Here is a 15,207-nt window from a genome sequence, read left to right as displayed (position 1 = left end):
AGTGTACAGTATACAGGAGACAGATCAGCCTCTTCTCTCCCAGTGTACAGTATACAGGAGACAGATCAGCCTCTTCTCTCCCAGTGTACAGTATACAGGCGACAGATCAGCCTCTTCTCCCCCAGTGTACAGTATACAGGCGACAGATCAGCCTCTTCTCCCCCAGTGTACAGTATGCAGGCGACAGATCAGCCTCTTCTCTCCCAGTGTACAGTATACAGGCGACAGATCAGCCTCTTCTCCCCCAGTGTACAGTATACAGGCGACAGATCAGCCTCTTCTCCCCCAGTGTACAGTATACAGGCGACAGATCAGCCTCTTCTCTCCCAGTGTACAGTATACAGGGGACAGATCAGCCTCTTCTCCCCCAGTGTACAGTATACAGGCGACAGTGTACAGTATACAGGCGACAGTGTACAGTATACAGGAGTATGCAGTGTATACACAGTAGTTAAACGTTTGCTGGTGGATAGTAGTTGCACCTTATTCTCCATTTTTGGGGTTTGTCAGCCATTTCTTTCTTTGTGTATAATAGGACAGGGTGTCTGCGATGCTTCTTTGGGTGTATAGATTTACAGTAATGGGTGCAGGGAAGGTTGTATTGAGGGCTCAATGATTCTAGCAGACGCTGCTGGCATTTTTCACTGTGAAATATTTACATTTGCCAATTTCCATTCTCTCAGCCGCAAAACCGCGTCCAGACACCTGTGAACCTCCGAAATACTGAGGCGTGATTATTTGTGGCTCGATGTGGCTCCCTGCATCTGTGTATCATTCTATAGGGAGGTGTATGTGCTAATGGGACCCATCATGACTTCTATGTGTCCTGTCTTCAGAATGGGAGCCGCTGTCACAGAGCTTTTTCTAGAGGGGATCTGCTCCGTTATATGGCATCCGGACAGCGATTCATGAGACCCTCTCTAATAGTCATTGTCCCATGTACTGGTCTGTGCCAATTACACTGCGGCTTCTCTAGTATGTTGGTTCGTTTCTGTACAGCCATATATATATGTGTGTAAGTGCAATGCTCTGTATGTGTGTAAGTGCAATGCTCTGTATGTGTGTAAGTGCAATGCTCTGTATGTGTGTAAGTGCAATGCTCTGTATGTGTGTAAGTGCAATGCTCTGCAGCGTAAAATGGATTTTATCAGTTAAGTGTCTCATTCTTTATCTAACTGTGCACATCCAAGCAAATATCCAATAGTGATGTCCAGGTGATACATAACGTATGTCTAAGCTTCGCTCTGCAACTATGTTTCTATTTGTACCAACAAACTCCGTTACATTGTTGTCTTCTGGTTCTACAACCCATTTTACAGAATGTGTGTCAGGTTTACACCCAAAAGCTTCTATCAATTAAGTTCCCGACAATTGTGGCAATTGTTTGGAGCAGAGAATCAGAAACTGGAACCATGAGGTTCTGGTGGTTCTGGTGATATCTGTTGTGCAGCAGGTCCCATTATGTCTTCTAGTTTCTAATATAAACAGATCCAGAATGTAAGTGTGAACAGGGTGTGATAAGATGATTGATATTTTGCATGTAATCTATTGCTGGTAAAGGAAATTTGTAGCACACATGCATCCCAGAGGAGGAGAGGATGGGGGTTATAGTAGTAACGGCAAAGAGACTGTTGGTATCTCTGCCGATTCCTTAAAACATTTCTGAAACACAAGTGAGAACTAAAGGTCTGATGATGGAAAAGGGTTTTTTTTTTAACCACAAAATGATTTAATTATGCAAATTAAGGTAATTAAAAAATCTATATAGAACTTTGGTATCGCTGTTTGTATTGACCCAGAGAAAGAAAGGTTTTTATGTTATTTAGAATCCACAATAAATGCAGAAAATTATTAGGAAAAACAATGTCACACTTGTGTCACCATGGTGACCGGAAAATAAAAAGTTATAGCTCGTAGAAGGCGTTTAAGAAAAAAAAAAACCCTTGGCAACGTGAAAAACAAGTGCAGAGATGAAGGGTCACACAAGGACACAGACAGAAGGCATCGGGCAAAGCCGTAACCTACTAAACTCCGGCACAATATGGAGGTGCAGAGGTTCAGGCGGCTGCAGTCATTAGACTTTCTATACAGGGTGAGAGATGCTACACAGTATCAGGAGAAGGGCTCCCTATAGCCCCCGGGCGTGGGGTCTTCTCATAACTCTCTGGTCGCTCTCTTACATAACCCAGCTTTCCCAGATTCAGATCACATGATCTCTCCTGTTGGAGTTTGTTCTCTTTGATGTAACTCCTCCCCTTCCCTAGAACTTTCTGAGGAAGCAGCCAATCAGCACAAAGCACCTAAATCCCATCAGCCTGCAATGATCACAACCAGCCCATAGAGGGCAGCACCACTAGGGACACACTAGGGGGGACACACAGGGTCACACACTAGAGGGGGGGGGGGGGACACATAGGGTCACACACAGGGTCACACACTAGAGGGGGGGGGACACATAGGGTCACACACAGGGTCACATACTAAGAGGCCAAAACTACAACCTAAACACCACTTGTATGTCAGAAAGGGAAATCACAGCAATTCAATCAGCATTTATCTCTCCCTGCTCTGCCACAGATTTCAATTATATTGGCATCTTGAGGACGTCTATATGGAAGTAGCACCACCTCTGGCACCTCTATACGCAGGGCTCTATATGGAGGCTCTATACACAGGGCTCTATACGCAGGGCTCTATACGCAGGGCTCTATACGCAGGGCTCTATACACATGGTTCTATATAAAGGCTCTATACACAGGGCTCTATACACAGGGCTCTATATGATTGGCTCTATACACAGGGCTCTATACACATGGTTCTATATGGAGGCTCTATACACAGGGCTCTATACGCAGGGCTCTATACGCAGGGCTCTATACACATGGTTCTATATGAAGGCTCTATACGCTGGGCTCTATACGCAGGGCTCTATACACATGGTTCTATATGGAGGCTCTATACGCTGTGCTCTATACGCAGGGCTCTATACACACGGCTCTATACACATGGTTCTATATGGAGGTTCTATATGCAGGGCTCTATACACAAGGCTCTATACACATGGCTCTATACGCAGGGCTCTACATGCATGGTTCCTTATGGAGGCTCTGTACGCTGGGCTCTATACACAGGGCTCTATATGAAGGCTCTGTACGCTGGGCTCTATACACAGGGCTCTATACACAGGGCTCTATATGCTGTGCTCTATACGCAGGGCTCTATATGGAGGCTCTATACACGCGGCTCTATATGCAGGGCTCTATATGGAGGCTCTATACACATGGTTCTATATGAAGGCTCTGTACGCTGGGCTCTATACGGAGGCTCTATACGCAGGGCTCTATATGGAGGCTCTATACACAGGGCTCTATATGAAGGCTCTGTACGCTGGGCTCTATACATTGCTGGATGAATTTTTGAGCTGGTAGATTCTCTTTAACCAGTTCTTAGATTTCAATTGTATTGGAATCTTGAGGACGTCTATATGGTTGAAAGAAGTAGCACCACCTCTGGCACCTCTATATACAGGGGTCTATACACACAGCTCTATACGCAGGGCTATATATGGAGGCTCTATACACAGGGCTCTATACACTGGGCTCTATATGGAGGCTCTATTTGCTGTGCTCTATACGCAGGGCTCTATCTGCCGGGCTCTATACAATTGGCTCTATATGCTAATCTCTATATGCATGGCTCTATACGATTGGCTCTATATGCACGGCTCTAAACGCAGGGCTCTATATGCTGAGCAGTATATGCTGGGCTTTGTACGCTGGGCTCTATACACATGGCTCTATATTTATGGCTCTATTCGCATGGCTCTATACACATGGTTCTATGTACATGGCCTTTTACTCAGGGCTCTTTATGCAGAGCTCAATACACATGGCTCTATATACATGGCTCTATATGCAGGGTTCTATACGCAGGGCTCTATATGCAGGGCTCTATACGCAGGGCTCTATATGCAGGGCTCTATACGCAGGGCTCTATATGCAGAGCTCTATACGCATGGCTCTATATGGAGGCTCTATATGCAGGGCTCTATACACATGGTTCTTTATGGAGGCTCTATACGCAGGGCTCTATACACATGGTTCTTTATGGAGGCTCTATATGCAGGGCTCTATACACTTGGCTCTATACATTGCTGGATGATTTTTGAGCTGGTAGATTCTCTTTAACCAGTTCTTAGATTGATCCCTACGAAAACAAATCTGCAGTCTCTTTAATTCCTTGTGTAAATGAGCCCTTACATTCCCCTATGTAACCTCTCACCTCTCCCTATAGCTGACCCCGTGGATGTATTGAAGGCTCTACAATTTCAAACACAACCGGAGGGTGTAAAGAGAATCCCCGGCTTCTGCCCGGCCCGACGGTCAAGCACTGGTGGAGATGTGGCCTACAAGATATCCAAGCAAGCTCAGATCAGCGCCCCCACGCGGCAGCTCTTCCCAGGTAGGTGCAGTCACCCGGACGTAGGTGGGTAGGGGGTCCTGGTCTGCAGAGCTCACACTCAGTTCTTGTACAGGTAAATTCCCCGAGGACTTTTCAGTCATGGCGCTGGTACGGGCTAAGAGTGGCTTGCAGGCATTTCTCCTGTCCATCTACAACGAGCAAGGAGTCCAGCAGCTCGGGGTAGAGCTGGGACGTTCTCCCGTCTTTCTCTATGAAGATCAAAGTGGGAAACCAGCACCTGAAGACTACCCAATATTCAGCGGGGTCAATCTGGCCGATGGAAAGTCAGTAAATATATCTTTGGTACATTTCCGCCATATTACTTCTCCTTCTCTTCCATGTCTTCCTCCCTCCCTCCATTCCTTTCCTCCCTCTTCTCTCGCCCTCTTGGTCACTCTTCTCCTGTCCCACCATCCAGATGGCACCGGATCGCTCTGAGTGTACAGAAGAAATCCGTCACCTTAATATTGGACTGTAAAAAGAAGATAACCAAGCCACTGCCAAGAGGAAACAAGCCCATTGTCAACACCAAAGGCATCACTGTATTCGGGACACGAATTCTGGACGAAGAATCATTTGAGGTGAGAAAACTGATGAGTGATGACTCGGGAATATTCTACATCATTTCCCCTTTGTGCTTAATATAATAGATTTAGATTTGATTTTACATGATGTTCTACAGCAGCTGAGGTGTGTATTGTGCTGTTCTGCAGCAGCTGAGGTGTGTATTGTGCTGTTCTGCAGCAGCTGAGGTGTGTATTGTGCTGTTCTGCAGCAGCGGTGGTGTATTGTGCTGTTCTGCAGCAGCGGTGGTGTGTATTGTGCGGTTCTGCAGCAGCGGAGGTGTGTATTGTGCTGTTCTGCAGCAGCGGAGGTGTGTATTGTGCTGTTCTGCAGCAGCGGAGGTGTGTATTGTGCTGTTCTGCAGCAGCGGTGGTGTGCAGTGTGATGCTCTGCAGCAGCTGTGGTGTGCAGTGTGATGCTCTGCAGCAGCTGTGGTGTGCAGTGTGATGCTCTGCAGCAGCTGTGGTGTGCAGTGTGATGCTCTGCAGCAGCTGAGATGTGTAGTGTAATGCTCTGCAGCAGCAGAGATGTGTAGTATGATGTGCTGCAGGTGTGTAGTGTGATGCTCTGCAGCAGCAGAGGTGTGTAGTGTAATGTGCTGCAGCAGCTGAGGTGTGTAGTGTGATTTCCTGCAGCAGTTGAGGTGAGTAGTGTGATGTTCTGCAGCAGCTGAGGTGTGTAGTGTGATGTTCTATCTTTATAACTCGATGGGGGAGGGGGGAGGTATACATTTTGAGGATTTCTCTGTTGGTTAAAAGACCTAGAACCTGCCCTGACTCCCTGTTGTGCGCTCTGGACATGAGCCCCCCCTGCGCCGGCTGCGCAATGATGTTACTTTACTGTAGGAACAAAAGACAGACGCCAAAAAGGGCAGTAAATCTAAAGAGGCACAACCTAAGGTCCCCTGCAGAACGTTATTTTAGGGTGTGTGGTAGACTTCATCTTTCGGTTAGCACCCCCTGGTGGTCACACTTAGGGAGCCCCTTTGGGAAATTTGCCCCGGGCCCGGAGGACTTTGGTGAGTCACATGTTATTATGCAGTGACTTTCTGTCGCGGTGTAGCCCCCGCCTGGAGAAGCCCCCTCTAGTCTCTTCTGTTTGAACTTGATCTTCATCAGTAATTCCGGCTCCTATCACATCTCGGCACCCGGCGTTCCCTCAGAAGCTCAGCCAGGTGACCCCTCAGCCTCTGTGTCCAGGCCCGGCGCCTCTCGCTGACTCCTCTGGAAAGAGCGGCCAATGTCCAACTGGCACCAACTACCGGGAAATGGGAAAAACTACCAAACCTGAGCCCGAAAACTGCCCAATCCACCAAAAATGTGCAGCTTCCCCTTCATGGAGAGTTATATCAGCTCTTACTCCAAGAGAAAAGACAATAACGTGGTGTTTATCTCCTGCCTCAGCGGAGGACGTCACACGGACCCTCCAAGGACCGCATAGTATGGAGCAGTAGGGGGCGCTCTGCATCGTTTCATGTCCATAGATGGGTCCGTATAAATTGGGGTCTGGTAAAAGGTCTGCATAAATGGGTTCTGTAAAGATGGATGTCTGTATAGATCGGGGTCTGGTCAGAGGTGTAGCTACCGGGGGAGCTCGGAAAGCAGAGGCTCCGGGCCCCATATATCCTGTATCTTTGGGCACAGCACAGTACTACTACTCCTCCTATCCCGTATATATGGACACAGCACAGTACTACTACTCCTCCTATCCCGTATATATGGACACAGCACAGTACTACTACTCCTCCTATCCCGTATATATGGACACAGCACAGTACTACTACTCCTCCTATCCCGTATATATGGACACAGCCCAGTACTACTACTCCTCCTATCCCGTATATATGGACACAGCACAGTACTACTACTCCTATCCTGTATATATGGACACAGCACAGTACTACTACTCCTCCTATCCCGTATATATGGACACAGCACAGTACTACTACTCCTCCTATCCCATATATATGGACACAGCACAGTACTACTACTCCTCCTATCCCGTATATATGGACACAGCACAGTACTACTCCTCCTCCTATCCTGTATATATGGACACAGCACAGTACTACTACTCCTATCCTGTATATATGGAGACAGCACAGTACTGCTACTCCTATCCTGTATATATGGGCACAGCACAGTACTACTACTCCTATCCTGTATATATGGGCACAGCACAGTACTACTACTCCTCCTATCCCATATATATGGACACAGCACAGTACTACTACTCCTCCTATCCCATATATATGGACACAGCACAGTACTACTACTCCTCCTATCCCGTATATATGGACACAGCACAGTACTACTACTCCTCCTATCCCGTATATATGGACACAGCACAGTACTACTACTCCTCCTATCCCGTATATATGGGCACAGCACAGTACTACTCCTCCTATCCTGTATATATGGACACAGCACAGTACTACTCCTCCTATCCCATATATATGGACACAGCACAGTACTACTACTCCTCCTATCCCGTATATATGGACACAGCACAGTACTACTCCTCCTCCTCCTATCCTGTATATATGGACACAGCACAGTACTACTACTCCTATTCTGTATATATGGAGACAGCACAGTACTGCTACTCCTATCCTGTATATATGGGCACAGCACAGTACTACTACTCCTATCCTGTATATATGGGCACAGCACAGTACTACTACTCCTCCTATCCCATATATATGGACACAGCACAGTACTACTACTCCTCCTATCCCATATATATGGACACAGCACAGTACTACTACTCCTCCTATCCCATATATATGGACACAGCACAGTACTACTACTCCTCCTATCCCGTATATATGGACACAGCACAGTACTACTACTCCTCCTATCCCGTATATATGGGCACAGCACAGTACTACTCCTCCTATCCCGCATATATGGACACAGCACAGTACTGCTACTCCTATCCCGTATATATGGACACAGCACAGTACTACTACTCCTATCCCGTATATATGGAGACAGCACTGTACTACTACTCCTATCCTGTATATATGGGCACAGCACAGTACTACTACTCCTATCCTGTATCCATGGGCACATCACAGTACTACTACTCCTATCCCGTATATATGGAGACAGCACAGTACTACTACTCCTATCCCGTATATATGGAGACAGCACAGTACTACTACTCCTATCCTAATATATGTGCACATCACAGTACTACTACTCCTATCCTGTATATATGGACACAGCACAGTACTACTACTTCTATTCTGTATATATGGGCACAGCACAGTACTACTACTTCTATTCTGTATGTATGGGCACAGCACAGTACTAATACTCCTATCCTGTATATATGGACACAGCACAGTACTACTACTCCTATCCTGTCTATATGGGCACAGCACAGTACTACTACTCCTGTCCTGTATATATGGGCACAGCACAGTACTACTACTCCTGTATATATGTGCACAGCACAGTACTGCTACTCCTATCCTGTATATATGGGCACAGCACAGTACTACTACTCCTATCCTGTATATATGGGCACAGCACAGTACTACTACTCCTATCCTGTATATATGGGCACAGCACAGTACTACTACTCCTATCCTGTATATATGGAGACAGCACAGTACTACTACTCCTATCCTGTATATATGGACACAGCACAGTACTACTACTCCTATCCTGTATATATGGAGACAGCACAGTACTGCTACTCCTATCCTGTATATATGGGCACAGCACAGTACTACTACTCCTATCCTGTATATATGGGCACAGCACAGTACTACTACTCCTATCCTGTATCTACACAGCACAGTACTACTACTCCTATCCTGTATCTACACAGCACAGTACTACTACTCCTATCCTGTATATATGGAGACAGCACAGTACTACTACTCCTATCCTGTATATACGGGCACAGCACAGTACTACTACTCCTATCCTGTATATATGGGCACAGCACAGTACTACTACTCCTATCCTGTATATATGGGCACAGCACAGTACTACTACTCCTATCCTGTATATATGGGCACAGCACAGTACTACTACTCCTATCCTGTATATATGGACACAGCACAGTACTACTACTCCTATCCTGTATATATGGAGACAGCACAGTACTGCTACTCCTATCCTGTATATATGGGCACAGCACAGTACTACTACTCCTATCCTGTATATATGGGCACAGCACAGTACTACTACTCCTATCCTGTATCTACACAGCACAGTACTACTACTCCTATCCTGTATCTACACAGCACAGTACTACTACTCCTATCCTGTATATATGGAGACAGCACAGTACTACTACTCCTATCCTGTATATACGGGCACAGCACAGTACTACTACTCCTATCCTGTATATATGGGCACAGCACAGTACTACTACTCCTATCCTGTATATATGGGCACAGCACAGTACTACTACTCCTATCCTGTATATATGGAGACAGCACAGTACTACTACTCCTATCCTGTATATATGGACACAGCACAGTACTACTACTCCTATCCTGTATATATGGAGACAGCACAGTACTGCTACTCCTATCCTGTATATATGGGCACAGCACAGTACTACTACTCCTATCCTGTATATATGGGCACAGCACAGTACTACTACTCCTATCCTGTATCTACACAGCACAGTACTACTACTCCTATCCTGTATCTACACAGCACAGTACTACTACTCCTATCCTGTATATATGGAGACAGCACAGTACTACTACTCCTATCCTGTATATACGGGCACAGCACAGTACTACTACTCCTATCCTGTATATATGGGCACAGCACAGTACTACTACTCCTATCCTGTATATATGGAGACAGCACAGTACTACTACTCCTATCCTGTATATACGGGCACAGCACAGTACTACTACTCCTATCCTGTATATATGAGCACCGCACAGTACTACTACTCCTATCCTGTATATATGGGCACAGCACAGTACTACTACTCCTATCCTGTATATATTGGCCCAGTACTAGTAATGATAAATCAAGCTTGATGGATCCGTAACAAGAAAGTGACATCTTTCAATAAATATATTTTATCGTAAACTTAAAGGGATCCTGTCAGGTGGATGTGGGACACTAAAGCACCCACAGGTCGGTGTGTACTAGTGGTTCAGTGTCCCACATCTCCCTGTATGATTGCTGATCATAAACACATTACAGAAAAGTTCCTTGGTCCTCTCAGCCCCTGTGTGATACTGCCAGTGACCTCTATGCAGCATGTACTATGAAGCCGGAGTAGTACACCCTGATCTCACTGCACAAGAGCTGTAGGTGCACAGCATGTACTATGAAGCCGGAGTAGTACACCCTGGTATCATTACACAAGCACCGTAGGTGTACAGCATTTACTATGAAGCCGGAGTAGTACACCCTGGTATCACTGCACCAGCACTGTAGATATGCAGCATGTACTTTGAAGCCGGAGTAGTACACCCTGGTATCACTAAACAAGCGCTGTAGGTACACAGCATGTACTATGAAGCCGGAGTAGTACACCCTGGTATTGCTACACAAGTGCTGTAAATATGCAACATGTACTATGGATCCTGAGTCTGTATAGATGGATGTTTGTATAGATGTGGGTCTGGGTCTTTCCACAAGCAATGTTGGTACGCAGCATGTGCTATGAAGCTGGATGGAGTACATTCTGGTATAACTACACAAGTGCTGTAGATATGCAGCATATACTATGAAGCCTGAGTAACACACCCAGGCCTCACTGTACTTGTGCTGTAGGTATGCAGCGTGCACTATGATGCCGGAGTTGTACATCCTGGTATCACTACTCAAGCACTGTAGCTATGCAGCATGTACTATGAAGCCTTGGTCTGTGTATATGGAGGTCTGTTTAGATAGGGGTCTGTGGAGATGGGGGTCACTGCATAAGCAATGTAGGTATGCAGCATGCACTATGAAGCCGGAGTAGTACACCTTGGTAGATATTTAGCACTGTAGATATGCAGCATATACTATGAAGCTGGAGTAGTACATCCTGGTATCACTACACAAGAACTGTAGATATGCAGTGTGCACTATGAAGCTGGAGTAGTACATCCTGGTCTCACTGCACAAGCGCTGTAGGCAGACGCGCACCTGCCATTAAGCGAGTTGAGAATCTCGCCTCAGGCGGCGCGCCTCCTCCTTAACGAGGGGGGGGGGTGCAAGGTGCTCCAGCCAGCTGGCCCACACTGTTCTCCCGCCACCGAGTTCTGTCCGCATGCCCTCCGGCCAGCACCATTCTCCCACCCACGCTCTGGACGTCCAACCCCCCTGCTTGCCGAAACTCCCGTCCGTCCGGCACCGAGCTCCCATCCGCACACCCGTCAGCCGGCATCATGTGACTGCCCACTGGCCAGCACCGAGCGCCCACCTGCCGGGCTCCCCCACTCCCCGCATACCTGTCAGAAAGGTAAAGTAAGGTTACCTGTGCATATATATATATATATATTTTTGTGTGTGTATATGTGCATATGCTGTGTTTATGTATATTCTGTATATGGTGTGTGTATATATTTGCTGTATATATGTGCAGTGTGTATATGCTGTATGTTTTTGTAGCATTTGTGATATTTATCAGGGCTTCTATTTTGTACTACATGGCGGCACGCTGTATGCATTTTATACTACATGGCGGCACGCTGTATGCATTTTGTACTACATGGCGGCACGCTGTATGCATTTTGTACTACATGGCGGCACGCTGTATGCATTTTATACTACATGGCGGCACGCTGTATGCATTTTATACTACATGGCGGCACGCTGTATGCATTTTATACTACATGGCGGCACGCTGTATGCATTTTATACTACATGGCGGCACGCTGTATGCATTTTATACTACATGGCGGCACGCTGTATGCATTTTATACTACATGGCGGCACGCTGTATGCATTTTATACTACATGGCGGCACGCTGTATGCATTTTATACTACATGGCGGCACGCTGTATGCATTTTATACTACATGGTGGCATGCTGTATGCATTTTATACTGCATTGTGGCACGCTGTATGCATTTTATACTGCATTGTGGCACGCTGTATGCATTTTTTATGACATGGTGGCACACTGTATGCATTTTATACTACATGGCGGCACGCTGTATGCATTTTATACTACATGGCGGAATGCTGTATGCATTTTATACTACATGGCGGTGCGTTGTATGCATTTTGCGTTATTTTCACACAAAACCAATATGATGGATCTGGTCCTGACACTCCCAGATATATTACATGCACTATGAAGCCGGAGTAGTACACCCTGGTATCAATGCACAAGCTCTGTAAATATGCAGCATGTACTATAAGGCCGGAGTAGTTCACCCTGGCTTCACTGCACAAGAGCTGTAGATATACAAGATGCACTAAGAAGCCTTGGTCTGGATAGATGGAGTCTGTTTAGATGGGGGTCTGTATAGATGGGGGTCACTGCACAAGCAATGTAGGTACACAGCATGTACTATGATGCTGGAGTAGTACACCCTGGTATCACTACACAAGCGCTGTAGATATGCAAGATGTACTATGAAGCCTTGGTCTGTGTATATGGAGGTCTGTATAGATGGGGCTCACTGCAAAAGCAGCTGTAGGTACGCAGCATGCACTATGAAGCCGGATTAGTACTCCCTGGTATCAATACACAAGCGCTGTAGATATGCAAGATGTACTATGAAGCCTTGGTCTGTGTATATGGAGGTCTATATAGATGGGGCTCTGTACAGATGGGGGTCACTGCAAAAGCACTGTAGGTACGCAGCATGCACTATGAAGCCGGATTAGTACTCCCTGGTATCAATACACAAGCGCTGTAGATATGCAGGATGTACTATGAAGCCGGAGTAGTACACCCTGGTATCACTGCACAAGCAATGTAGGTACACAGCAAGTACTATGATGCAGCAGTAGTACACCCTGGTATCAAAACACAAGCGATGTAGATATGCAGGATGTACTATGAAGCCGGAGTAGTACACCCTGGTATTAATGCACAGGTGCTGTAGGTACACAGCATGTACTATGAAGCCAGAGTAGTACACCCAGGCTTCACTACACAAGCACTGTAGGTGCACAGCATGCACTATGAAGCCGGAGTAGTACACTCTGGTACCAATACACAAGTGCTGCAGATATGCAGCATATGTTATGATGATGGAGTAGTTTATCTTGGCTTCACTGTACCAGCGATGTAGGTGCACAGCATGTATTGTGATGCCAAAGTAGTACACCCTCAATGCACAAGCGCTGTTGGTACGCAGCGTACACTATGAAGCCAGAGTTGTACATCCTGAAATTGCTACTCAAGCATTGTAGATATGTAGCATGTACTATGAAGCCGGAGTAGTACATCCTGTCATCACTGCACAAGTACTGTAGATATTCAGCATGTACTATGAAGCCGGTGTAGTACACCCTGGTCTCACTTCATAATCGCTATAGGTGCGCAGCGTGCACTGTGAAGCAGGAGTTGTTCAGCCCGGTATCACTACTCAAGAACTGTAGTTTTGCAGCATGTAGTATGAAGCCGGAGCAGTACTCCCTGGCTTCAATGCACAGGCCCTGTTGGTATGCAGCACCTCCTTTATATTGTATATAAAGGAGAAGCGCCCCCGTGTGGTGGAGCTGTATAGTAGTACAATCACAATGTCTATAAGGGAGGAGCGCCCTCGTGTGGTGGAGCAGTGTAGTACAATCACAATGTATATAAGGGAGGAGCGCCCTCGTGTGGTGGAGCCGTGTAGTACAATCACAATGTATATAAGGGAGGAGCGCCCTCGTGTGGTGGAGATGTACAGTACAATCACAATGTATATAAGGGAGGAGCGCCCTCGTGTGGTGGAGCTGTGTAGTAGTACAATCACAATGTCTATAAGGGAGGAGCGCCCCCGTGTGGTGGAGCGGTGTAGTACAATCACAATGTATATAAGGGAGGAGCGCCCTCGTGTGGTGGAGATGTGTAGTACAATCACAATGTATATAAGGGAGGAGCGCCCTCATGTGGTGGAGCCGTGTAGTACAATCACAATGTATATAAGGGAGGAGCGCCCTCGTGTGGTGGAGCCGTGTAGTACAATCACAATGTATATAAGGGAGGAGCGCCCTCGTGTGGTGGAGCCGTGTAGTACAATCACAATGTATATAAGGGAGGAGCGCCCTCGTGTGGTGGAGCTGTGTAGTACAATCACAATGTATATAAGGGAGGAGCGCCCTCGTGTGGTGGAGCCGTGTAGTACAATCACAATGTATATAAGGGAGGAGCGCCCTCGTGTGGTGGAGCCGTGTAGTACAATCACAATGTATATAAGGGAGGAGCGCCCTCGTGTGGTGGAGCCGTGTAGTACAATCACAATGTATATAAGGGAGGAGCGCCCTCGTGTGGTGGAGCCGTGTAGTACAATCACAATGTATATAAGGGAGGAGCGCCCTCGTGTGGTGGAGCCGTGTAGTACAATCACAATGTATATAAGGGAGGAGCGCCCTCGTGTGGTGGAGCCGTGTAGTACAATCACAATGTATATAAGGGAGGAGCGCCCTCGTGTGGTGGAGCCGTGTAGTACAATCACAATGTATATAAGGGAGGAGCGCCCTCGTGTGGTGGAGCCGTGTAGTACAATCACAATGTATATAAGGGAGGAGCGCCCTCGTGTGGTGGAGATGTGTAGTACAATCACAATGTATATAAGGGAGGAGCGCCCCCGTGTGGTGGAGCAGTATAGTACAATCACAATGTATATAAGGGAGGAGCGCCCTCGTGTGGTGGAGCCGTGTAGTACAATCACAATGGATATAAGGGAGGAGCGCCCTCGTGTGGTGGAGCCGTGTAGTACAATCACAATGTATATAAGGGAGGAGCGCCCTCGTGTGGTGGAGCCGTGTAGTACAATCACAATGTGTATAAGGGAGGAGCGCCCTCGTGTGGTGGAGCCGTGTAGTACAATCACAATGTATATAAGGGAGGAGCGCCCTCGTGTGGTGGAGCCGTGTAGTACAATCACAATGTGTATAAGGGAGGAGCGCCCTCGTGTGGTGGAGACGTGTAGTACAATCACAATGTATATAAGGGAGGAGCGCCCTCGTGTGGTGGAGATGTGTAGTACAATCACAATGTATATAAGGGAGGAGCGCCCTCGTGTGGTGGAGCCGTGTAGTA

General features: G+C 46.9%; 1 protein-coding gene across 11 annotated transcripts in view; it reads left to right on the top strand.

The window, feature by feature from the left end:
- The window catches only part of COL11A2 (collagen type XI alpha 2 chain), a 126,423-nt gene that overhangs the window by 22,643 nt on the left and 88,573 nt on the right, over positions 1-15,207 (top strand). For all 11 annotated transcript variants that reach the window (XM_072125755.1, XM_072125754.1, XM_072125752.1 and 8 more), the window contains exons 2-4: positions 4,294-4,461; positions 4,535-4,745; positions 4,880-5,042. In XM_072125755.1, coding sequence (XP_071981856.1) covers positions 4,294-4,461; positions 4,535-4,745; positions 4,880-5,042 — 542 coding nt within the window. The remainder of the gene's footprint in view (positions 1-4,293; positions 4,462-4,534; positions 4,746-4,879; positions 5,043-15,207) is intronic.

Source organism: Engystomops pustulosus, chromosome 9 (genome assembly GCF_040894005.1).
Source record: "Engystomops pustulosus chromosome 9, aEngPut4.maternal, whole genome shotgun sequence".
Classification (NCBI taxonomy): Eukaryota; Metazoa; Chordata; class Amphibia; order Anura; family Leptodactylidae; genus Engystomops; species Engystomops pustulosus.
Note: the sequence above shows the minus strand (reverse complement) of the source record. Positions and strands in the feature narration are given on the sequence as shown.